The 22540-nt window shown below is 45.6% G+C and overlaps 8 protein-coding genes across 8 annotated transcripts; 2 read left to right on the top strand and 6 right to left on the bottom strand.

Moving 5' to 3' along the window:
* Nucleotides 1–250: 250 nt before the first annotated feature.
* On the bottom strand, nt 251–2344 carry M437DRAFT_29975 (uncharacterized protein; the record flags this gene model as incomplete). Its single annotated transcript, XM_041019171.1, has 1 exon — nt 251–2344. A coding segment is annotated over one exon (2094 nt), but the record flags the coding sequence as incomplete, so codon positions are not given.
* Nucleotides 2345–2919: 575 nt separating this feature from the next.
* On the bottom strand, nt 2920–3730 carry M437DRAFT_66377 (uncharacterized protein; the record flags this gene model as incomplete). Its single annotated transcript, XM_041024736.1, has 2 exons — nt 2920–3180; nt 3236–3730. The coding sequence occupies 2 exons, from the start codon at nt 3728–3730 to the stop codon at nt 2920–2922; spliced, it is 756 nt and encodes a 251-aa protein (XP_040879538.1).
* A 440-nt stretch (nt 3731–4170) lies between these two features.
* On the bottom strand, nt 4171–5307 carry M437DRAFT_49449 (putative phosphatidylinositol transporter; the record flags this gene model as incomplete). Its single annotated transcript, XM_041021835.1, has 3 exons — nt 4171–4836; nt 4894–5023; nt 5081–5307. The coding sequence occupies 3 exons, from the start codon at nt 5305–5307 to the stop codon at nt 4171–4173; spliced, it is 1023 nt and encodes a 340-aa protein (XP_040879539.1).
* Nucleotides 5308–5736: 429 nt separating this feature from the next.
* Nucleotides 5737–8478, bottom strand: M437DRAFT_66379 (uncharacterized protein; the record flags this gene model as incomplete). Its single annotated transcript, XM_041024737.1, has 1 exon — nt 5737–8478. The coding sequence occupies one exon, from the start codon at nt 8476–8478 to the stop codon at nt 5737–5739; it is 2742 nt and encodes a 913-aa protein (XP_040879540.1).
* Nucleotides 8479–9452: 974 nt separating this feature from the next.
* Nucleotides 9453–10539, bottom strand: M437DRAFT_75647 (uncharacterized protein; the record flags this gene model as incomplete). Its single annotated transcript, XM_041026462.1, has 3 exons — nt 9453–9976; nt 10074–10331; nt 10479–10539. 3 exons carry the CDS (start codon nt 10537–10539, stop codon nt 9453–9455), a joined length of 843 nt encoding a protein of 280 aa, XP_040879541.1.
* Nucleotides 10540–10701: 162 nt separating this feature from the next.
* Nucleotides 10702–11093, top strand: M437DRAFT_84852 (uncharacterized protein; the record flags this gene model as incomplete). Its single annotated transcript, XM_041028177.1, has 2 exons — nt 10702–10901; nt 11039–11093. The coding sequence occupies 2 exons, from the start codon at nt 10702–10704 to the stop codon at nt 11091–11093; spliced, it is 255 nt and encodes an 84-aa protein (XP_040879542.1).
* A 35-nt stretch (nt 11094–11128) lies between these two features.
* On the bottom strand, nt 11129–12337 carry M437DRAFT_49743 (uncharacterized protein; the record flags this gene model as incomplete). Its single annotated transcript, XM_041021887.1, has 1 exon — nt 11129–12337. The coding sequence occupies one exon, from the start codon at nt 12335–12337 to the stop codon at nt 11129–11131; it is 1209 nt and encodes a 402-aa protein (XP_040879543.1).
* Nucleotides 12338–14560: 2223 nt separating this feature from the next.
* M437DRAFT_49457 (glucose-repressible alcohol dehydrogenase transcriptional effector) lies at nt 14561–16576 on the top strand (the record flags this gene model as incomplete). The annotated part of the gene is made up of 2 exons (XM_041021839.1): nt 14561–14822; nt 14913–16576. 2 exons carry the CDS (start codon nt 14561–14563, stop codon nt 16574–16576), a joined length of 1926 nt encoding a protein of 641 aa, XP_040879544.1.
* Nucleotides 16577–22540: the final 5964 nt, after the last annotated feature.

The following is a 22540-nucleotide window of genomic DNA, read 5'->3' on the forward strand; positions in this document are numbered from 1 at the left end:
GCTGTCCAAGACCAGTCGGTCCGTACTCGCTGTGTCCGAGTCTTTGTGTACTCGCTGTAAATTCGTTGGCGTCAGGAGTGTTAGAGGACGACTCGTTGGCAAAGATACCGTTGAATGCAGTAGCGTTCTCTCGGTATAGACTCAGGAAAGGGTCCCTTTCGTCGCTCTTACCCAGCTTGTCCCGATCTCGGACTGTGGCGAAAGATACGAGGAGTGAGTAGTCCGATTCAAGGTTTTCGATTAGTCGTGCTGGGTCCCAATCGGATTCGTGGTAGACCAGAAGTTGAGATTTGCGTCGAAAGATAGCGTTGCCGTCTAAGCTCAGTGCGTCCCGCATATCTTGATGTGCTCCGATAACCTTCTCAGGGTCATGGTGCTTATACCTCTTGGCCCTCTCCATTCTGCGGGCGTCGGACTCAGTCTTTTCACGCTTTGAGAGCTCAGAGAAATGGGGTCCATGAGGCGCACAATATGTTGCCAAGAACGAAATCACTTCATCGGGTTCCGTCATGTAGCCTTTCTGGACCAGTGGCTCTTTGAATCGAAGCATTATAACCGGTTCTAGGATCGTGTCCCAGCAAAGCATGCCTAAGCGATATGATGTTTCGAGTGCTTCAACCAAACCGACACCGCAGAGGAATGGACTGTACTCCCAGAGTCCATTCGGTGTATGGTTAGATAATCGTGACGGGATTTCGCTTGTGAAAGCGCCATCTGATTTGCCCAGCCAACTGCTGAACTGTACCCTGAATCGATCAAGTAGCATCCAGGCAATGCGGTAGCTTGCAAGTTGGTCACTAGAAGTGCGCTGGTACTCTTTGAGACGCCTTGAGAGAGCCTCGGCACCTGACAAGAATCCGCTCTCATGAGTGCCTAGGAAGAGCTTCAGACAATCTGTGGGCGAGACTTTTCCTGGTGGTTCTTTGGTGAAGTTGGCATAGCCTCTTTGGATGCCAGGGCCCCAGCCACGCAATGCTGTGAAAGAATCCACGATACATTGCAGTTGGAAGACATGATGGGGCAAAATTTTAGACTGAACATTTGTCCCTGACTTCTGCATTGCTAACGTGGTGATGAGTTCTGCGAAGGTTTCCAAACCATACAACTTGCGTGGTCTGTGGTACGGGGTCTTCACGTGCCAATCGATCGTCTCGAGCGGCCGCGTCTTAGTCGATATCTTGTTCTCTTGGATCACGATGTACGAAAAGACATTGACTAGATCGTAGAGCCAATTGATGGTGTATGACCGACGCCACTCTATCCTCTCTGCCAGGGTAGCTTGTTGTAGGTCGAAACTTGGATCCCAGGATGAGAGCCTTGACTGCATACGTTTTGTCGGTTTGCCGGTACGATTCTTTTGGAAGTCTCCTAGGAACTCGAGAAGATCTTGGTAGACATGCAAAGAAAGAATCTCTCCGCACACAGGGAAGTCTGAAAGCATATCCTGAAGTTCGTCGTGACTGAAGTCACGAGTCATAGCTTGGTATGTGTCAAAGCCTGCTGGAAACTCGACGAAGACAGCCAATGCTGTTTTCTTGATCATCATAATCGCCATCTCAGACACTGCTCCAGCGACCGCATGATTGACATCATCGTAGGCGACGCTAAACCACATCGTTTGAACATAGTTGCGTAACTTCCACCATTCGACGAATATAGATACCAAGGCCATTCTGTAGTCAGCAAGAATACCTTCAGGGCCATCAATGAGACAGTAATTTTCCAACGGCACCTCTTTATCCTTCTTTTGCTTCGATCTCTGGTTGCGTATAGCCTTGACGGGCTTTTTAGAAGGCTTTGTAGCCGGCAACGTCTCTGAGTCAGCCTCCTCATCACTCGCATCGCCGCAATGATAGATTTCGAGAGCTGAGAAAGCGTTGGAGAAAATGACCTCCTCAATCTCTTTGCTCGTCTGGGCTTTCTCCGTTCCAATGTCTTGCTTAGTAGCCCATTGAGCACCTCCAAGAACCTCGAAAGCCTCAATCAGGCGGTCGATGAAATACTTGTGGGTCTCGTTGCTTTTGCCCATTCCCTCATCTTTTTGGTTTGTTGCCATCTCCACGAACACTGCGTGCGCTGAAGATCGTGCAGATATGATCGAGCGAAATAGTCGAAAAATCGTAGAAGGAATTTGTGCTTGTGAGAGTCGGGATGCTACCCTCTTCGCCATGAGGATAAGCTCCCTGGTTGTGACCTGACCAGTGGTGTTGACACGATTCTCGACGTCATTGTTTTGGTTCTGCTTGGGGATCGATTGCAGGATAGCATTTGACGTGTGACATAGCCACCAGAGGATATACCTAGTGTCCCTCTTGTAGGTGAGGTAGGCGTTATGATCAGACATGACGAGGTACCACTGCCTCTAGCACTTTTGACTCGCCTCGCGATTGCGCGTGTGATCGAAGAGAGTATGTGCGAATTTACGGTGTAGTTTGCGAGTGTGTTCTGGTGCGGAAAGATAGGTGATCAGGCGCGTGCACTGGTGTCGGCGTATGTTTGTGTTGCTGACGCGATCAAGATTTTTGATGACTGCGCTCAAAATTGTGCGAGTGAAAATCAGCATGAAAGACGCGCGACAAGTAGTGCTGTGAGCGGCCAGACGGACAGTCAATAGCCCGGTCTTGGTGTTTGTCAGAACCCGTGTCGCTGCCCTGCGCAACCCACTTCCAGCAAACGACGCCTTCCGATGGCTGCATTCAATGAAACCAGTCATAGTCATGTGAGTTGCAGCAAGCCTCTGGTGCGAGAAAATCAAAGGATGCCACGAAATATCTCAACCCAATCTCTGCAAGCTCTCGAGCCTTTCCAATTTCTCTGGACACATTTCTTCCTAGAACAAACTCTGCCTTGAGATGGCTATGGAAATGATAGGCAAGAGGACCTGGGGTAACAGCGGCTTATCGACATGTTGCTGAGACCTCAAGACTGAATGTCTTTGACATCAGACGACTTTGTCTGTGACAAGGATCCAGGGTCCAATCCAAGATCCAGTTCCTGTTTGCGGATACGCAATTCTCGAAGCGTTGTGACATCCTCACAACCTCTTGGCCAAGCCTGTCGAGGATCGGGGCCGGGGCCAAAGTAACAAGTCGTGCAGTCGAAGAGAGACGGGTCGTACTTGCGTTGCTGTCCACCAAGAAACGAAATCAGCACAGTTCTTGTGTGAAGAATGGTACAGGACTGCGAGTCTATAAGAGATACTCAATAATGGGCACCTGCATCCTCGCATACGTACCCACCACAACTGAAACCCTCCATACTGCTCGATGTTGCAGCTCGCACAGGTCCTGGCCACTTTGACAGGGGACACAACAGGCTTGTGAGCCTTCCAGTCAAGTTCGTCTCTTACCCAAGCATGCTTATGCAACCATTCACGCAGCCTATGTTTGGTATAGAAATGAGGATTTCTATTCTTGTGCCGAATATACGCCTCCCTTTTCCTCGACCTAATGGCTTCTCGATGTTCGGGATTCTGGGTGTATCTGCGTTCTGCCTCCAAACCCCTCGCTCTTTCGTGTCTGCGATACTCTGGATCTATCTGACACCTGAAACTACTAGATTTTGATGCGCGACGGTTTGTTTCTCTCCGCTTCATGAGCTTTGCGTTGAGATCTTTTCGTGAAGGCTCACACGCCGCCTGGCTGACTGAGAAGAAACGTATGGATGAAGAAACTCTGGGCAATGACTTGCATACATCGAACGAGGCTCGCAGCATTTGGAGAATCGTCATCCCGAACTTGATGTGGTGTCGGATGCCCGAAGTAGTACTGAAAACAGTCGAGATAGAAATAGAGGATGCATATCAGAAGGCATTTTGGAGAGAAGGTGGTTGACACTTTTCGTCCGTGCACCAAGTCGCGCCTGCCTTTACACTGCCGCTTTTCAGAACAGAAAATCATTTGATAGTAGAGAAAGAGCTACAAACATCACAAACAGATTGGCAGACAAGAATACCAAAAGATGAATGCTGGTTCGCTGTATGTTTCTCTTGTATACGCTTTCTCCCAATGGTAATTCTCTTGGCTTTTTCTGCATTATCAAGAGCATAAATACCACATCTTTGAACAATGCGAGCCCCCAAAACTAGCAAATCCTCCCAAGAAACAACACATTCACACCAAATACGAAAATGAGTTTTTTTAATCTAGACATGTGTATCGTCTTGGTCAATTATTGCGGGGCAGGGACACCGTGAGTCTGGCCCTGGGGAGCAGTACCAGCGGTCACACCGGCAGGGGCATCGCCAGGAAGACCGTGGCTGACTGAGGCATCGGCGTTCTCAATGACGTTGTCGCCCTTCTTCTCCCAGGCAGCGGGCTTGACCCACTGCGAGTCTTGCCATGGGCCGGCGTCGGACAGCTCACAGCCGCCAGCGCACTGGCAAGATCCACCGAACTGCTTGGGGAGGTTCTCCTTAGGGATCTGAGCGAGCAGTTCCTTCTCGTAGCCGCTGCCAAGAACGTGAATCTTTGCGACGGTAACGGGGTCGAGGAACTTCTTGACCATGCTGAAGACAGATGAGAAGCCCCAGGGAGCGTTGATGAGGTAGAGCTTGCCCATGCGCTCAGGGTAGTAGTTTTGTGAGATGGCCGAGGCCTTTTGCACGTATCCGTAAACGCTGCTAACGTTGGTGAGACCGACGCCCTTAAGGTCCATGATGGTGCAAGAGGTTTCGAGGAGGTGGCCGGACTTGCGCGAGCAGGCGGGAAGACGAGGGTCAGCGACCTTCTCGTACTCGACAACGAGGTTCTGCAACATGCGCTCCTCGGAAGTGATCTTGTACATGGCGTTGAGGTTGATCTTGCCGAGCTGCTCAATGTAGAGGGGGCGACCATCCTGTGTCGGTGTCAGTTGCTGGATGGCTCAATGTTTGGATGCTATGTTGTTACGCACCTTGTCAGTCTTGTGGTAGTATTGAGGGTAGTACTTGAAAACCTCAGTCTTCTCCTTGTACTCAAAGGTCTGCAACAATTGGTCGACACCACCGCCGAACTCCTTTCTCCACTTCTCGCAGTCGATGAACCTGTCACACATGTATCAGCTCTTGTTCTCCCACTCATTGATATCCGATGACGCATACATCTGCTTAGCATGCTCGACGTTGAACTTTCTGGCGCGCAGGAAACGGAGCATGGTCAGGGTGTCGAGGCGCTCGTGGTAGCCAGCCTGCTCGAGGGCAGCGCGGAGCTGGTGAACTTGGGCATCCTGCTCAGGTGTGGTGTGGCCGGGGTGTCCGCTCTGGTTGGTGTTGGAGACGGTGGGGAAGTCGTAGTGGTCGTACTTGGGGTCCTGGGTGATGGAAGCCATTATGAAGTGCTAGTGCAGCTGTCGCTGTCGAAAAGGAGGTGATGGGTATCAAGCTGTAAAAACGACAAAGGAGTGTCTGGATGGTAGCCGAGTCGTTCGGACAAGAATGGAATCGGCAAAGGGCGGGTAGATGGTGAAGAAGGTTGCGTAGAGCAAGTTGGGCAGTAGATATTTTGTGTTTGTAGGGGTCTGGTCTGGCGTGTCCTCTACTCCATTGACGACGCCCCTCATTCTCAAGCCGCCGCGAAATGACGAGTTAGCGTCGATTTTAGCTCACCCTGCCCGCCCTCGAAAAATTACAAAAACAACCACCGTCACTGCTCTATCTGACACATACACAAGTTACGCACATATGCGAAGTTATAGGCACACAAGCACTAGATTCGAAACAGGCACAAGCATTTCTTCCAAGATTTACTATGACCAATGCTACTTGCTACCGATGGGACTGCTAGCCAACCTGCCCTTGCCCTTGTCGTTCTCCAACAACAGCGCTTCGTGTTGTGCACTCTCAGCTCCAGCCATGGTGTCAAAATCATCGTCAGTGAATCCGCTGTAGCCAGAAAGCATCGAGCTGCTGCGTCCTCTGACTTGAGTTGCACCGCCATTGCTCAAACCTCCAAATCCTTGGCCAAACCCACCACCAAACATGCTGAAGTCGAATGCAGCGGGTTGACGATTGGTGGGTCCGTTGGTACCAGGGAGATTGCCTTCAGGAGTAGGAGGTCCAGAGAGAGCCTGTTGCTGATGTGCGACAACGTTGCTGAGGTATTCCATGTGTGCAAATGCCTCGTTGGCACGAACAGTGTTGTCTTCGGCATCCTTGTTGCTTTGCTGCGTCCAGTACAAGAGGTTTGCTTCCTGGCGTTGGTACTCGGAGATTCTGTTGGCTCGCTCCTGCTCGTGCTTTTGTTTGGCGCTCAAGTCTGCCTTCTTTTGATTGGTCAAGCGGTCGAGTTGCTCCGTCAGCTTGCCCTTGCGGGTACTGAGTCGTTCACGCTTCTGAGCAGCTGAACTCAACTCGGACGTGACTTGCGAGATTTCACGCTGGGCCTGGGCTTTGGCAGCTTCGAGATCAGCCACGGCAGCAGACTTCTTGTCACAAGCAGCCTGCCAAGCACGTTTCTTCTCGTTGTACTCGCGAAGCTCAGCCTGAGGAATATCCCCTAGCGCATCGGTCTCGTCCTTGAGAGCAATGGTCGCCTCGTTGGCTTGACGCAAATGTTGCGTCAGTTGAAGGATTCTCTGGCGCTGGCGTTCGTCCTGGCCTCCACTAGAAGCAACCTTGGCATTGAGCTGATCAATCTCTTTGCGAACAGCAGAAGCGGCATTTTTGTGATCACGACGTGCACGCTTCAGCTTGTTTCTGGCATCCTCGCGCTTCATCTCGGCGGCGGCAATAGACTGCTTCAAGGTTGAGATGGGTGAAAGTGGACGAAGAGATTGCGGTTGAGGAGGTGCGGTAACAATCGAAGTCTGCTCGGTGCTGGGAGCAGGTAGAGTGACAAGGCTGGTGCTGCATAGAACGCTCTGGTCGGACATGCTGACCAGCTCACAACTGTAGTTAGTCAAAGGTGTCAAACCAAGTATCTCGCCGTGCCACACTGTTTCCGATCCTTCTCCTTCTTCATTGATCTTGGTTGAACCCCAATCCGCCCCGTTCATACGGACAAAGAAAGGCTTCGACTTGTCGATACCCGCACCGACGGGATGCGAGGAATCTGGCTTCGATTTGGAAGTATTGGAGAATGAGGGAAGGTGGGCACGGAACAAGATATCGGCAGGACGAATGTCTACTATGGATATGCGATCTTCGGTAGAAATGCGTGGGAGTAGCTGATTGTCGTTGGTCGGGTCGTGAGCAGTAGCTTCTGCTTGGTCTTCGGAAGCTTGTTTCTGTTCCATCTCTTTCAAAAATGTTACTTTTGTACTGGCTATAGCCGCCCATAACGGCTGCCGACTGCGCACTGCAGTTGCATGCTTTTTCTTTTTCTTGGTTGTTGAAACACGTTGATTGCCGTCGCGCATCGCTGAAGACGGTGCGAGAGGTCGCCCATCCGAGCCCAGGCCGCCAGCAGGTTCCTGACCCGAATCGCCAGGACTCGTCGACGACTTGGCTCCGTCTCCATACGATGCTGCTTCTGGATCCTGTTTCTTACTCGTACTGCCACGGGATTGATTAGAATACCCCGACAAAGAACGACGACCAAGAGTTAGTATGCCTTGAGCCAGAATGTGGCACCCGAGCAGAGCACGGTACCAACCATATGCAGCGTAGGGTGAAGATGAAAATTCAGACGAAGGAATTGGATTCCAGTGTTGGCCGATACCAAGATTCTGCAACAGCGAGCGCAGCTGTTCCAAGCCCATGAGATGGATTTTGTTATAACGAAGGAAATGAGAAACACAGACGAGGATACTGCAGGCAGCGACACTCTGACCCGAGCGGTGTGGCGCTGCAGTAGCGCCGCTCAAAGAAATAGCTATGACTGCCTGGCCGAGGTCCAGGTAGATGTTTTGTAAAAATAAGCCGCTGCACAGATAGATGACTGTCATGACGGCGTCCGTAAAGAGAATTGTAAAGAGCGAGGGTCCACCGGTAGACGTGGCATGGAACCAGTCGGCAAGAGCAGGCATTCCGTTCCAGGAGCTCAACGAGACACCGGCAGTAGGAGGGACAAAGGTAAGAGAGGCGAAGAGACTGTGGATGAGCATGACGAGTGCCGGAGGAAGCGACATCAACAGGATCAGAATGGCAATTGCATCTGACAGCGGGCACGCGCTGAGGATGGTCATGGCCATAGAGAAACTGCTGGTTGCCGAACGTCCCGCAAGCTTGGAGGTATTGACGGAGGAGCTGTAGGCGGGGGCATCGGACACGCGACGAGAGGACTCGGAATGGGCAGCTGTAACGGGCGGAGTACTGCTTGCAGTATTGACTGCAGCCATGTCGTCGTCGGGCAGCGAAGCGGGCGAGTCGTCGGCGATGTCGGGGTCATTTAGAGCGTCGGTAGCGGTAGCAGGGAGCGAGTGGTTTGCCTGACCATTGGTGGTAGGGAGGTGGTTGTTGGATCGCTGCTTGGTGACTCGCTTGCCAGGGGCGGGTTTGGCCAAACCGCTCTCATGACGGTGCTGATTTGCGGTATTCTTTTGCTTGGCCTTTGGCGGCATCAGCGCGCCGCCAGCGTGTGGATTTCTCGTACAACAGAGCCCGGCGATTGGGTCGCGGGGCTGCAGAGACGAGAACGGGGTGAGGGAGGTGTCGGTATAGAGAGGGAGGGTGGTGGCGTGGAGAAAATGCCCAGTATGCAAATGTCAAAAGATGGGCGGCTTCTTAGGGGAACAAACGGGCACTCGCTCGCATGCGTAAGAGCCACCGAGCCGCTATGAAAAGTCCGTTATGCTACCGACACCATGTAATGCACGTGACGTCGTCTTTTCCTCGAAACAGAGCCTGCTGTCTCACTGATGATCCTCTTGGTTTTTCTGACAATTAGGTTGCCCTTAGATCCAAAGCTAGCAACCTTGTAGGCACTTTGTTGTCCTTGTTGCGCTAAGAGCTTGTTTCTCGACCTGCAACCAACTTCGCTTTCGTGTTTTCTGCTTCCCCTCACTCTCGCATTTTCACCGTATCGCTATCTACATGTCTCGACACATCTTCGAGCAGCTCGTGTGACCGAGAAAAGCACGAGCAAGAAGCACGCAGCAGGGAAATATGCAAAACTACTGCTGCATGCACATCCTAAAGTGTGTCTGCAACACTCGCGACTCGAATCATGGACTGGCGCTGTAGATCCCTCATGCCGTCCACGTTGCTTCCCACCGCCAATCGGCTTAATTTTTTCTTACCAAGGCTCTAACCGCACACCTGAACCTCACATCTTGTCTAGCATTTGATGCTGAGCACTCGTGCGCCCAAACAGTCTGTCTGGACATCCTCATGATCAAGCTAACGGCTATCTCGAGTTCTCCAAACTGCGGGGCATGGGCAATGTAGATGGCGGTCACTTGCACTTGGCCCAGCCCCTGGTCTCCGCAATCTGTGGCTTGCATCCGCCTTGTTGATCGCATCTGAGCTACCTCGAGTATTGTTGCCGGCAGAGGGACGCACCCGTCTTATCTATCACTCACAATAGCGCAAGTTGTTATTGCCCAGCAACACCCATATCCTCCACGGCGTCAGGCCTATCCCAGGTCTCCTTTTCAAGTGCTCTAACCTCTTCAAGCAAGCGTCTCACTTTCTCACTATTCTCCTTCTTTGCTTCCTCTTGCAGTTTCCAAGTTTCGCGGAAGGCATCTACCATGAACGGTAGAAGAGGTGCCTTCTTACCCACTCGATAGTCATACACAACCGTGTCCTCCACGATGCGTGCTGCTGGCCGTTGCTGCAGCTCAGACATGATAATAACATCCAAGTGGAAAGAGTCGGTTTTTGCCGTCGGTTCAGACGCGAGTTTGTGGTACACTGAAATGCGATCGGGCCATTTCATGGGGAACTTGTAGTTAGTGGTGATGGACCTCAAGATCAAACCCAGGCCTTTCGGGGTCATGAGTTCAGTCCACTCTTTTTTGTGCTTGGGATCAATGTCCGCAAAGTTCATTGCCCAGTTGACGCGAGCGGACTCGGCATAGCGGTTGTACATCACGTTGTTGACATGGCTGTTCGTCCCTTTAGTCGTAGGCACCTTTTTTGTTACTCTGACAAACTCACCCCTAAGTTTATCAGCAGCGGGCCTTGTATGGTTGACAGAGCAAACTCACCATACTGTCCATCTCTCCCCAAACAACCTCATGTCGATAGAACCCTCTACGATTCTCTGATGTCAAGAAACCTTCACTACCAGCAACCAATTCTCGCCAATCTCTTGCTACCGTCTCTAACACGGCACCTGCTCTGGCCACTTGCTCAGGCTTCATTCCAAACGTCATACATTTCCCTAATCTCTGCTTAACATCTCCCAGCCATCGCGGGCTCAACTTCTCAGTCGCTGATTCGGTAGTAGTGGATCGTTGGCGCAAAGATACTGAGCGGAGGACATTCTGAACGGCTAGCGGTCTAGCATGTAGAGGAGCGAGGTTTCGAAGAGCGAGACGCATGATCGGAATTGCAAAAGGACAAGATAACGGTAAAACGCAGCAACCTTGGTGGAATTAAAGATACACAAGCAAACCTCCAGGAACCACGCGGGAAGGATTGCCGAGGTGCGTCAAGGGCTTCGGCATCCACGCCATCCCATCCACCCCGCAAAAACATCAACACGGCGTCATGGTTTTGCACTCATCATTGTCACTTGTGTGGCTACTCTAAACTTCTTTCAACTGCATACCACATATCCATACCTCTGCTCTTGCAATTCTTGACTAGAACACGACTCAAAAAGGGCACAGCACAAAATGAGCACACCACTCCGTTATCAGGTCATTCGGGTCTACAAGGAACTCCTCTACTTAGGCCGCGAATATCCACTAGGATACGACTACTTTCGCCCTCGACTGCACAAAGCATTTGCCAGCAAAGCCAATCTCACAAACGAAGCCGATATCAAAAAAGGAATCGAAAGTGCAGAATATGTGAAGAAGGAGATTGAAGCCTTGTAAGTGACACTTCAGATCTTTGATGATTTGGAAAAAGAGGAAAATGTGCTGTTGATTCCATTATTCCTCCTGTTCCTTGCCCGTATAAACAAATGACTACATAAATCATGTACAGTGGTAGACTGACACTGGGCAGATACTACCTCAAACGCTACCGAGCCCTCAAACAACGCTATTCGGCACCGCAGTGAAGGACAGGAAAGCAGAAACTGCCAGATCTGCATCCTCAAGCACTTTCCTCGCACTTGGTAGCCCACCAAGCTCCAATCTCCAACACCTCGCTGCCACCTCCATTGTTCTCTTGATCGAGCAGTGAAGCCATCATACCAGCCCACCATCTCGTCCATTCTTCAGAGTTCTTGCCACTGGCTTCTCTAAGCAATGGTTCTAATGATTCGATCTTTTGGATCACGATGAGCATGGCTGTGGAGCGAGCGGCTGCTTGGTCATTTGTGAGCATTGTCTCACCGCTGGCTTTTGATTTGCTTGCTTTTGGCGAGATGGTGCCAAATAGATTGCCGCTGCTGCCTGAGCGGATCAGCTTTCCCTCCGAGTCTTTTTCCCAGCGCATCTGGCCTAGCGGGATGGCGATACGGCGGGAAGTCACGTCCACGAGCGAGGTTTCTTGGAACATAATTTCGGCCATGCGGGTACAGGGTTGAGATGGCAGGTTGAGCTTGTCCAAAGCGGTATGAATCCAGGTATTCGAGTCTGCTATGTATCTGTTTTGCGCAGGAGCAAAAGGCGTGCCTGTGGAAATGAGATAGGTTTTTGTGTCTCGACACGTCTTTTCTTCTTCTGCTGTCATGCCTTTGGGCGGCGTTGGTTGTGGTAGCAAACATCGCAATACATGGTCTGATTCCCAGATCTCAAGTGTGCCTTTCGGAGCCAGGATACGCAGTACTTCGTCCATGAATCGTTGTGTCTCAAAGCCCATTTGTACCGCCAGAGACAAATCTTTCATCATGACATAGTCGAAGTGACCATTCTCAAATGGCCAAGGGTAGCGCCTGAAATCGTGCTGTATGAATTTCCAATTCACGCCCTGTCGTCGAAGATCCGGTGCCAGCGGCGCAAAGTCCAGTCCTACGAACTCAACGTTGGGATATCCTAGGCTTGTGAACCACTCGTGGCAGCTACCCGTCCAGAAAGCACTTCCGCAACCTAATTCCAAAACTCTTTTCGGTACATCTTTCTCAACGTTCGGTACGCATGATGGTTTGCCGAGGACTGTGACGCCGAGCAGTGTTCGTAGCGACTGGCGTTGTATTTCTGAGAGGTCGCAGGGCAGAGGGTAAGGTACATCGCGTAGGTATCGTCGGCCGTGGCGTAATTCGAACGGATTGGCGAGCAAGTTGTGAGAGGAGCTACTGGCAGCAGAAGAGATGCTGCCACTCGTACCCTGCCGATGTTCGCGAATTGTCGCTGCTTCCATGTCTCCAGGCTTTGTTGTCACGTCCGAAGAGGCAGAGTCTTTTCTGTGGTAGATATCGAAGAGAGGACTTGAGGTGGTAGTTGCAGCAGAAGCCCGTCTGCGACGTGATCTACGAAAAGGTGAAGTCGAGCGAGATAGCGAGAGCGGCGATGTTGGAGGCGAGGATGGGAGGGAAGCGGAAGGAGACGGAGGTGAAGAAAGGTCAGAAGAAGGATTTACATGGCCAGAAGAAGCAGCGCGCTGCGACTGGCGATAGGCAGCACCATTGGGGTGTCTGGGCGTATTGTTCGGATAATAAAAATAGGCGAAGCCATCCATGGCGGGACTTTGATTGAGAGTCCAAGAGACCCACAACGACTCAAGAAGCTCGAACGCGCCAACACTATGCACGGGCTATGTGTGGAGAGGGTGTGTTTCTGACTCTGTCGATAGAGAAGACTACGAGTCTGTAAGATACCGTTTTGATAAGATCGAAAACCGTTAAATGGTGAAGCAATAATGTGTTTGAAGACCTGGGTACTTCGAGATGTATTTGGGGTCAATATTGCTCTGCTGTCTTTGGTCTCTGAATACAACAGGTCAGCAAGGCGGAGGAACTGCCAGAGTGCTTGTGAGACACCGAGTCGACAGAACGCGTCGGGTCAGGCTGGTGTAGGTACGACGGTCAATCCTATCCGAAATTGAACGAGGTAAGACGGCATGGCTATATACTCTCCTCACTTTTGAAGGAAGGAACAAGGTTCGTTGTCGCTTAACGTATACATCTCATGACCCGCGTCCAGCTGGAACGCTTGTTCAGCCCCGCGTTTGAAGCAAATATCATGGTTTAATCAAGGGGTGGCCTGGAGCCATTGCTTCATTCAGCCTCTCTTTTAGCTGTTACTGCGAACAGTTGTTGCATCTGGAGTGTGGCTTTGTGTCGAACGACAGAGTTCTGAGGGGAATGGCCCTTGCAGAAGTCGGGATTGCAGAGCCGCTGTCTCTCGCCCATAGCTGCGGGCCGAGCAGGATGGTGGCTGTAGGATCTGATACCAAAATGCTCTAAAAGAACTGTCGATCACATCATAGCTGTCTTCAGTTGATGGTAGGACAGGTTTGAGATAGGCATTCAAGCTCAATAGTTCGTTTGCAGGTTTCGAGTGGTTTGACATGTGCAACTTGGTGTGATACCAAGCGTTATGTAGATGGAAAAAGAGGACACAAGGCAGCTGAGAGAAAGCAGTCTTGAAGCTTGCCGTGTTGGCAGAAATTGACTGGTTGCTGAGCATCGATAAGCGACAAGTGCGCGCACGACTTCATACCAGCTTTTGAGGTCACCTTGTAGCGAGATTCAGGTCAAACTTGGACATACTGAAATGTATTTGGAAGAGGGTGAGCTGGCAGAAGATTCGACTTGTCTCTCAATTGTCTTGGCACATCAGTAGGACTGTCCAAAGCTGGGCTGGGCAAGACCGCACTTCCCCCGTCATCACGACCTCCATCTAGCGACGACGTGTAGTATTCTTCCCGACGAGCATTGAGTGCTGAGGGTAAGTTTGTTTTCCTGCTCTGTAGCCTGTCCAGCTTGTTTTCGCCGAGACAGGGTGTCGTACGAGCCACGAGGCTGTGACTAAGAGCCTGATCACTGACGCTCATCCTCCAGCAAAGCACATACTTGGCCCCCAATTATCTAGCATTGCCATCGCTCGCTATCTACCCCCGACACCGTCGCTCATAACCTGCTCCGAAACACCACTGCTTATACACAACTGTCCCCGGCGCCGAAACCTGTGTCGACCTTCTCCCGCGTCGCTCGTACTCGCCCCGAACACGTCGCGAAGCTCCACCAGACAGCGCGATCTCTGCTCTCCCCACCGCCGCCGCTCTCGCTCCGCCAATCCAGCAGCGGCTGGCCATTTGACACGCGGGATTGGTTCAATGTTCAAGAAAAGAAGAAGTCGTCGTCCGTCTCTCGTCACCGCCTCCCTCCATTCCTAGATGGCCGATGGTGCCTTTCGGTTCCAAGGAGCCGGCCAATATTTCTACCAACCACAGTCGCAGCGCCAGCTACAGACTCGTCACGGCTCACCCATCACCACCTCGCAGCGCATCCCTTTCCACACTCAAGACACCCCCTCGCCAAACCGCTCTCCCGGCGCCAACTCGCCTGCCTTCAATACTATGTTTAATCAACATGGTATCCTCAACGGCAATAGTCACCAGCGCTTTCAGATGCACATGAATATGAGCAAGCAGTTCGGCCAACAACAGCAATCGCAGCAGAATTTGCAGTCTCACCACCAATCTCAAGCCCACTCTCAACAGCAGCAGCAGCAATCTCACCATGCTCAGCACCAACACCACCATGATGCTTTTGCTTCTCACTCGCACAATCTCTCAAGCTCGACTCCTCACTTTACGCCCAGTCACATGCAGAGCCAAACACCACTTAGCACCCACAGTCAACTCAGCAAGCCTACCAGCGAACACTGGCAAGAGCAACAGCGTCTGGCTCAGGTCTCTCGTGAAGCCACGCAGCCTCATTACTACGCCAGGAATGCCCATGTCGCAAGCCGGCAAGCTATTGCCCAGCTAGGTCCTGGTGCCAAAAAGACTGAGGAGAACAAGGAAGAGCGCGGGAGAAGAATGCCATACCACGATGAGAAGCATCCATTCACTGCCATCGACTTTGGTGGTCAGGGTTTGCGTGCTCTTGCCAACAACCTCTTCAAGTACTACTTCCTCGAAAAGCTCTACGTCAATCAGAACAAGCTCAACTGGTTGGTGCCGGAGATTGGTATGCTACGCCGACTTACCTTCCTCGACCTCTCACAGAACGATCTCTCAAGTATTCCGCCAGAGATTGGTATGCTCACAAATCTTCGGACTCTTCTGCTCATCGACAACAACCTAGTGGATCTGCCTAGCGAGTTGGGCTACCTTTATCAGTTGGAAACTCTCGGTCTTGAGGGTAACCCCCTTAACGAGAACATCAAAGATATCATTGCTGAGTCTGGTACCGGAGAATTGATCCGTACTCTGCGTGAGCACGCTCAAGGTCCCGAGCCGCCAAACGAGCGTGACTGGATTGTCCTTGATGAGGCACCTGCTGGAGAACAAGAAAGATTCATGGTTTACAGTCACAACATCCTTTGCGACAAGTACACGACAGAAGCTCAGTACGGTTACGCCCCTTCGCACGCACTGCTGTGGGAGAATCGCAGAGAGGTGCTTCTGGGTGAAATAAGACAACGCCGAGCCGACATTATCTGTCTGCAAGAAATCGACGCCGAGTCCTTCAACGAATATTTCCGCCCGCAACTCGCACACGACGATTACAGAGGAATGTTCTGGCAAAAGTCGCGTGCTCATACCATGTCGGAGAAGAACGCAAAATTGGTTGATGGATGCGCCACTTTCTACAACAACACCAAGTACATTCTGCTTGACAAGCAAGTTGTCGAGTTCGGCCGCACAGCTATCAACAGACCCGACATGAAGGGCGAGCATGACATTTTCAATAGAGTCATGACCCGTGACGATATAGCAACCGTCGCCTTCCTCGAGAGTCGCCAGACTGGTGCTCGTCAAATGGTAGTCAACCTTCACTTATTCTGGGACCCGCAGTTCAAGGACGTCAAGGTTGTTCAAGTTGCCATTCTGCTGGAGCAGCTTAATCGTCTGAGCAGAGAGTACGCCAAGTGGCCTGCACTCAAGGACAAGGAGCTCTTCCGCTACGCAAATGGTGATGAAGTGGATGAAGAGCCCGTTGAGAAGGCACCGCCTGCACCATCGCAAGAATATGCATCGAACACTGACATTCCGCTCATTATTTGTGGCGACTTCAACAGTACTTCAGAAAGTGGTGTGTACGATTTGTTGGCTCATGGCTCACTCTCATCTTCGCATGACGACTTGGCAGGCCGCAAGTACGGAAACTTCACGAAGGAGGGTATGACCCATCCTTTCAGTCTGAAGTCCTCGTACTCCCACATTGGCGAGCTCGAGTTCACCAACTACACGCCTACCTTTGTTGGCTGCATCGATTACATCTGGTATTCGACCAACTCTCTGAACGTGACCGGCCTACTCGGAGAAATCGACAAGCAATACCTCAGCAGAGTTCCCGGTTTCCCTCACATTTACCATCCCTCTGACCACATTGCTCTTGTGGCCGAGTTCGCGGTAAAGGTCAGGAAGGAATCAAAGAGATCGGAAGCAGACTTCGGGCATGGTTCGAACGATCACAGACACCGATAAGGTCGGTGTCTATGACTCGCCGCGAGTACGCCAACAATGACTATACAACACGCAAAAAACTCATATATTCTACGCATGAGGAATGGAATGGGGACGGAGGAGCTTGTAAGGAGTCTTTAGTCTGTTGTTTTTCTCTATTGGAAACGAGGCGCTTTCGATCAGGACTGGGCTGCTTTTGAGGTACATTTGCAACCGGAATGAAGGTGGTTTTAGCCTTCAAAGATTTCAACCAGTGGGCGGAAGGGGGAAGGTCTACTGATGATCATGGGAGGAGATGGATCAAGGGGCAATCTTTGACACGTTTTTGTGGTTTTACTTCTCTTTCTTTTCTCGGGTTGTTCACTTCGTTTTTCAAGTTACGTTTTTCCTTGTTTGGACCTTCTTTTGCCTTTCTGCCTTCTGCTCAATAATTTCGTGAAGAATCGCCATACAAGACAGGATACGCACGAACCATTCCGACCTTGCATTGGACGATCTGTTTCGAACTACGGTATGTCGTGTATGGATTGTGATATGTGTATGTACGAGCGTAGCCAAGGACGAATCCAACAACGGATGGGATTGATTGGGCTGAGGAGTCTATGGTGATGCAGCAACTACACGCAGTGTGTTCTTAAGCTGCAATGTCTAAAGGCTCTGGACCCTCTAGGCCAGTTGCTTCCTTGAGGTTTGCGCGTTGACTTGTGACGGTAAATCCTAGTCTGTACGGAAATGCGACGGTACAGCTACTGTGGATGGACAAAAGTTTCGCAAAGCCAACCTCTTGGCGGCTTTCCGCGCGCCCACCCCCTTGTGTTTGATTGAATGCGCGCGATCAAATAACAATAGAAATGCCATACAAATTAGACCAGATTGATCGCGAAAACCAGCTGATTTTGTGGCTAGTCGGGTTTCGCGAAAAATCTTCAATATCGCGTGTACTAGCCTCTTGCTCTATAAACGGCTTCTATCCGCTCTAGCATAGAAGCCATGTAGTTATATGCTATATTATCGTCTAATGTCTCCCATACGTGTAGTAAAGCTGCTTTCATGCGCTTAGCTACTACCTCCTCTCTACCTTTCCATAATTTAATGTCCAGATAAAGCTAATATAGTGCTTCTTTAAGTAGTGGCTAGAGATGCTTAATTAGATTTAAATCTAGACTATATAGTAGCCAGAATTTAAGGATATATATACTATACTTATTAAACTAAGCCTTAGTAAGCTTTAAGGTATAAATCCTAGTACTATCTTACTAGAATATATTATTTGTATTAAGAATTAGTAGTAAACTAGCTTTTAGGACCTATAAATATATTATAAAATCCCAAAATTCGCTATAGTACTATATAGTATCTATAGTAAGCTATAGTATAAATAATACTATAAATATAATATTACTATATAGTAGGGTCTATAATGTCGGTACTATAATAGTATAGCTATATTAGTCCTATAATTTATATCCTTTATATTATATATATTAGTAATGTCTATAGTACTCTTTATACTACTACTAATATTAATACTATAGGTATATAGTTTATAAAAGCTACTTATATTATATATAGTATAATAGTTACTAATACTATTAGTAATACTATTAATAGTAAATATATTATTACTATTATACCTAGTAATATTATAAGGTATATTATCTTTATTAATACTATTAATAATACTATTAGTATAAACTCTACTATTAATATTATAACTACTTCTTATAACATAAGTCTCTATAATACTATTAATACTATATGCACCTATATAGTAGATATTATAGCTACTATCTTATTTAACTCTTTTTCTCTAGATAAGCTTAATAATGTCTATAAGTATTTAAGAGTATATAGTGCCTAGATGGTTATTATATTAAATTAATAATATATAGAATCTATATATACCTATTCCTCTACTAGGTTTCCTAACTATACCTTTAGCTATATGTTATTAGTATATCTATATTCCTTAGATACCTTTTTCTATGTCCCTTTGTTTAGTATTCTACTTTTCTATAGTTCTCTATTTTCTATTAGAAGTGTAATAAGGTTCTTAATATTTAATCCCTTATATAGATTAAACTACTATATAAGCTTACTAGCCTTAGCACCGATCTTATTTATTACCTTCTATATAATATAATCCTATAATAATACTAAAGATAACTATTTTACTACTAGTAGCTTAATCTTTATATGCCCTATAACTATAATAGGCTTAAGCGTAAGCTAGGTTTAGTTCAGTTAAGGTATAGCATCTATAGATATTAAGTTAGACTCTACTATACTAGTTAGAGATAAGAGTCTTTATTAGATAGGTATACTAGTAGGAAGATTAGTAGGGGTAGCTAATGCTATATCTAAAATAATAGAAAGGGTAGGATTAATAACTATTAAAGTAGACTTAATAGCTATAGTAGTGCTAGATAGTAAGTTAAAGGTAGCTAAGGCTTCCCTTATATAGGTAAGTTATTAAGTTATTATAGTACGTAGCGCTAGTAGTAGTCTACCGATTAATAGTACTAGAGAGTCTATTACTTTGTTAATTAACTAGTAAGAAGGTAGGTATAGCTATACTTACCCTTATTATCTAATAAAAGATCTATAAGATTATTAGAGTATATAGCTAGTAGCAGTGTAACTATCTACTTAATAGGGTTTTTATATACTTTAAGCTAAGCTTAAATAATATAAGTAATATTATTTAGAATTGCTTTATATCGAGCCTAGCTATTCTCCCTTTAAAATAGATTAATATACTTAGTGTATTTAGTCTACGTATCCTTATTTAGTAGTAGTTCCTACCTTAGAAAGCTACTTATAGTTATCTTTAGTCCTAAGAGCTATAATATTATAATATACTCTATAGTAGTAGCTAAGTATCTAACTATATGCTCTAATACCTTAGTAAATAACTCTCTTATTACTTTGTCGGTAGTAGGGCTATTTAACCTATAGTAGACTCTTCCTATAAGTATTTTAAAAAGCTAGCTTAAGAATTAGCCCTTATAGATAATATTAGTACTATATATTTAAGAACTCGGCATAAACATACCTTTTATCCTACTATATCTTTATAGAGATATAATGTATATTTATAGTTCTCTATCTATTATCTAAGGATAGGTATATCTATACCTACCGATAGTCTTACTCTAAGGTTTTACTAAGTAGATAACTTAAGGATAATCTATGTTATCTCCTTATATATAATAGAGGTATAGGAGTAGTATACTATTCTTAATTCTTTATATAACTAGAGGGTATTAGTAAGAGTAAAGAGGTCGAGGTTTCTACTAACTATAAATTAAATAGTACTATTAGGAACTAGACTAGCTTATAATTTAGGATTATACTAAAAGTCTCGATTCTACTCCTCCTTCTAAACACGCTACATTATCTAGTTAATCTAGGTATTATACGTAGCCTAGTAGAACCTCTAATAGTCTAGTATACTAACGGCTATTATAGCCTTATATACTATCTTTATAGCCTTATATAGTCTAAGTATATCTAGGGAGAGACTTCTAGGTCTACGTCTCTATATAATATGCTAATTAAAAGCTTTATTATCTTAAAATAGATTATATCTTTTATCTAGTTTACATTAGCGTCTCCGATTATATGTTACTTTAACTAGGTCTAATACTAATATAAAGCTTATTTCTACCTTAGGCTTATAGCTAATATCTAAGCCTATCCTTATATAAGTAAATAATAATTAATAGTAATATTAAATACTTACTAAAAACACTTCTAGACTATATTAGCATACTAGATACGTAATTAACTATAGGAAAAAAAAGTAAGAAGGACTTTACATTTTAATACGTTTTAGTTCTTATAGGCGATTAACCGCTATTTATAGCTTTCTTAAGGACTATATAATTTTATCTATTTCGGCATTAATAATTAAGGTAAGTCTAAATGTACACTATTATCGCTACTATTATAGGCTATTTAGCTCTACTATAATAAGGGACGGTTTTTAACCTATTATAATTAGTCTTATATATTAGTTTATATTAATGCTCTTTTCTTACTATAAGGAACTTAAGAGCCTTACCTTAAAGACATCGAATAGTAATTAGTCTCTCTTATGCCTTTTAATTATTAACTATTACTACCTTTTTCTTCTTTTAATCTAGCTTAATATACTTAGTCTAATAATTAAAGTTATAATCTTTAGTTAGTACTTTATAAAACCTTAAGAGCTAAAGATTAGTAGGTAAATACTATATGCCTATAGCTCTATTAGAATCTACTACTATCTTATATATAAATCTAATAAGCCTAAACGCTTTATCTTTACCTATAATCTATATAGGCTCTTCTCTCTTAACTTAATAGAAGTCTCTTCTACTTATACTAGGGCTTATAGTCCTTATACTCTTTTTACTACTATCTCTTCTATTAATACTATTATCGCTTCCTTTAGCGGTTATATCTATATTAGAGTATACTACGATATTTATGCGTTTTTATATATAAGGTGCTCTATACTTACGTCCTTAGTGCTTAAGGTTTACATTAATATAAAAAACTAGCTTTCTAAATGCCTCTTTCCCTACCTTAGAATATATAAGCTTTATAGTATTATTAAACTAGCTAAGAGCTTTATATTCTCTTACTATAACTATAAATAGCTTAACCTTAATATAATTCTATATCTTAATAGTCTTAAAGCTCTTACTAGTATGTTATAAGGCTATAAATATCTACTTAATAAAGGTATAAAAGTTGTAATATCGCTACTTAGTTTCTAGTTAGAGGCTATATTATATATCTTATGTAATAGAGTATTAAGAGGATATAATGTAGTTACTATCTTATAGTACTATATATAGAAGTTCTCTTAATATAGTTTTTTGTTACTAGAGTATAATAAACTGTATAAAGAGAGTAAGGAAGGATTATTAATATGTCTTATAGTTAGCTATTATATATATAGTTTAATAAAAAGAATTAATGTTAATATATAGTAGGTAGAAGTAACTATTTTGTCGCTATCCTTTATACCCTATCTACTATCGATAATCTCTTATCTTTATTAGGCATAAGGTTAATAGATAATCTAACACTATAGATCGATTAAGTAGATTATATTTACTAAGTCCTCTACTTACCTTATTATTCTCTAGCGGATATAGCAAGATATTAGATATTCTATATTTTAGACTTCTTTAATTAAAAATACTCTAATATTACATTATAAAACTATTACTATTCTTAGATCCTATAGAACTATACCTATTTTAACATATTAGTAAATTACTCTTTCTATAGATACTACTTTTATCTTAGTTAGCTCCTTCTTAATTCTTAATAGAGAGAGCTATAGAAATGCGTAGGGGTAGGTACTTAGTAAGTTAGAGCTTAAAGGCGACTTACTAATTTTTAATGCACTATATTATCTTCTAGTTAGTACTATAAATATTTGTAAACTATCTCCTATTAGCCTTACTAATTACACTTAATAGCCTTATATAAATTTACTATTACTCTATATACTTAGCTATTATAATAGCTTTAGGTGTTATTTGCCCTATAAATAACCCTTATATCTATCTTTAAGTCTAGTTACTACTATATACTTACTTAGCCATTGCTTAATTATTTACTTTATTGTTTACTACTATTAGTATAGCTATTTACTACTAATAATATTACCCTTCCTTTAACTTAACCTCTACTTCTACCTATCTAACTATATCTACTTTAAACTACCTTTTATATTAACCCTTTCCTTTCTTTAACTATTACCTTATCTACCTATACTTCCTTTTCTTCTTCTTATTACTTACCTTTTTTCTTTTTATCTAAGCTACCTATTACTACTTACTATTACTCTATCTTATACTAGTAGTTTAATTTGCTAGCCTTAGTATTATTCTACTCTTATCTTAGGTCGCGTTAATTCTACCTATTTATTATCTAGTATAACCTCTTTACTAACTCTACTATTTATTATCCCTATTTATAACC

Source organism: Aureobasidium melanogenum (genome assembly GCF_000721775.1).
Source record: "Aureobasidium melanogenum CBS 110374 unplaced genomic scaffold scaffold_11, whole genome shotgun sequence".
Lineage (NCBI taxonomy): Eukaryota > Fungi > Ascomycota > Dothideomycetes > Dothideales > Saccotheciaceae > Aureobasidium > Aureobasidium melanogenum.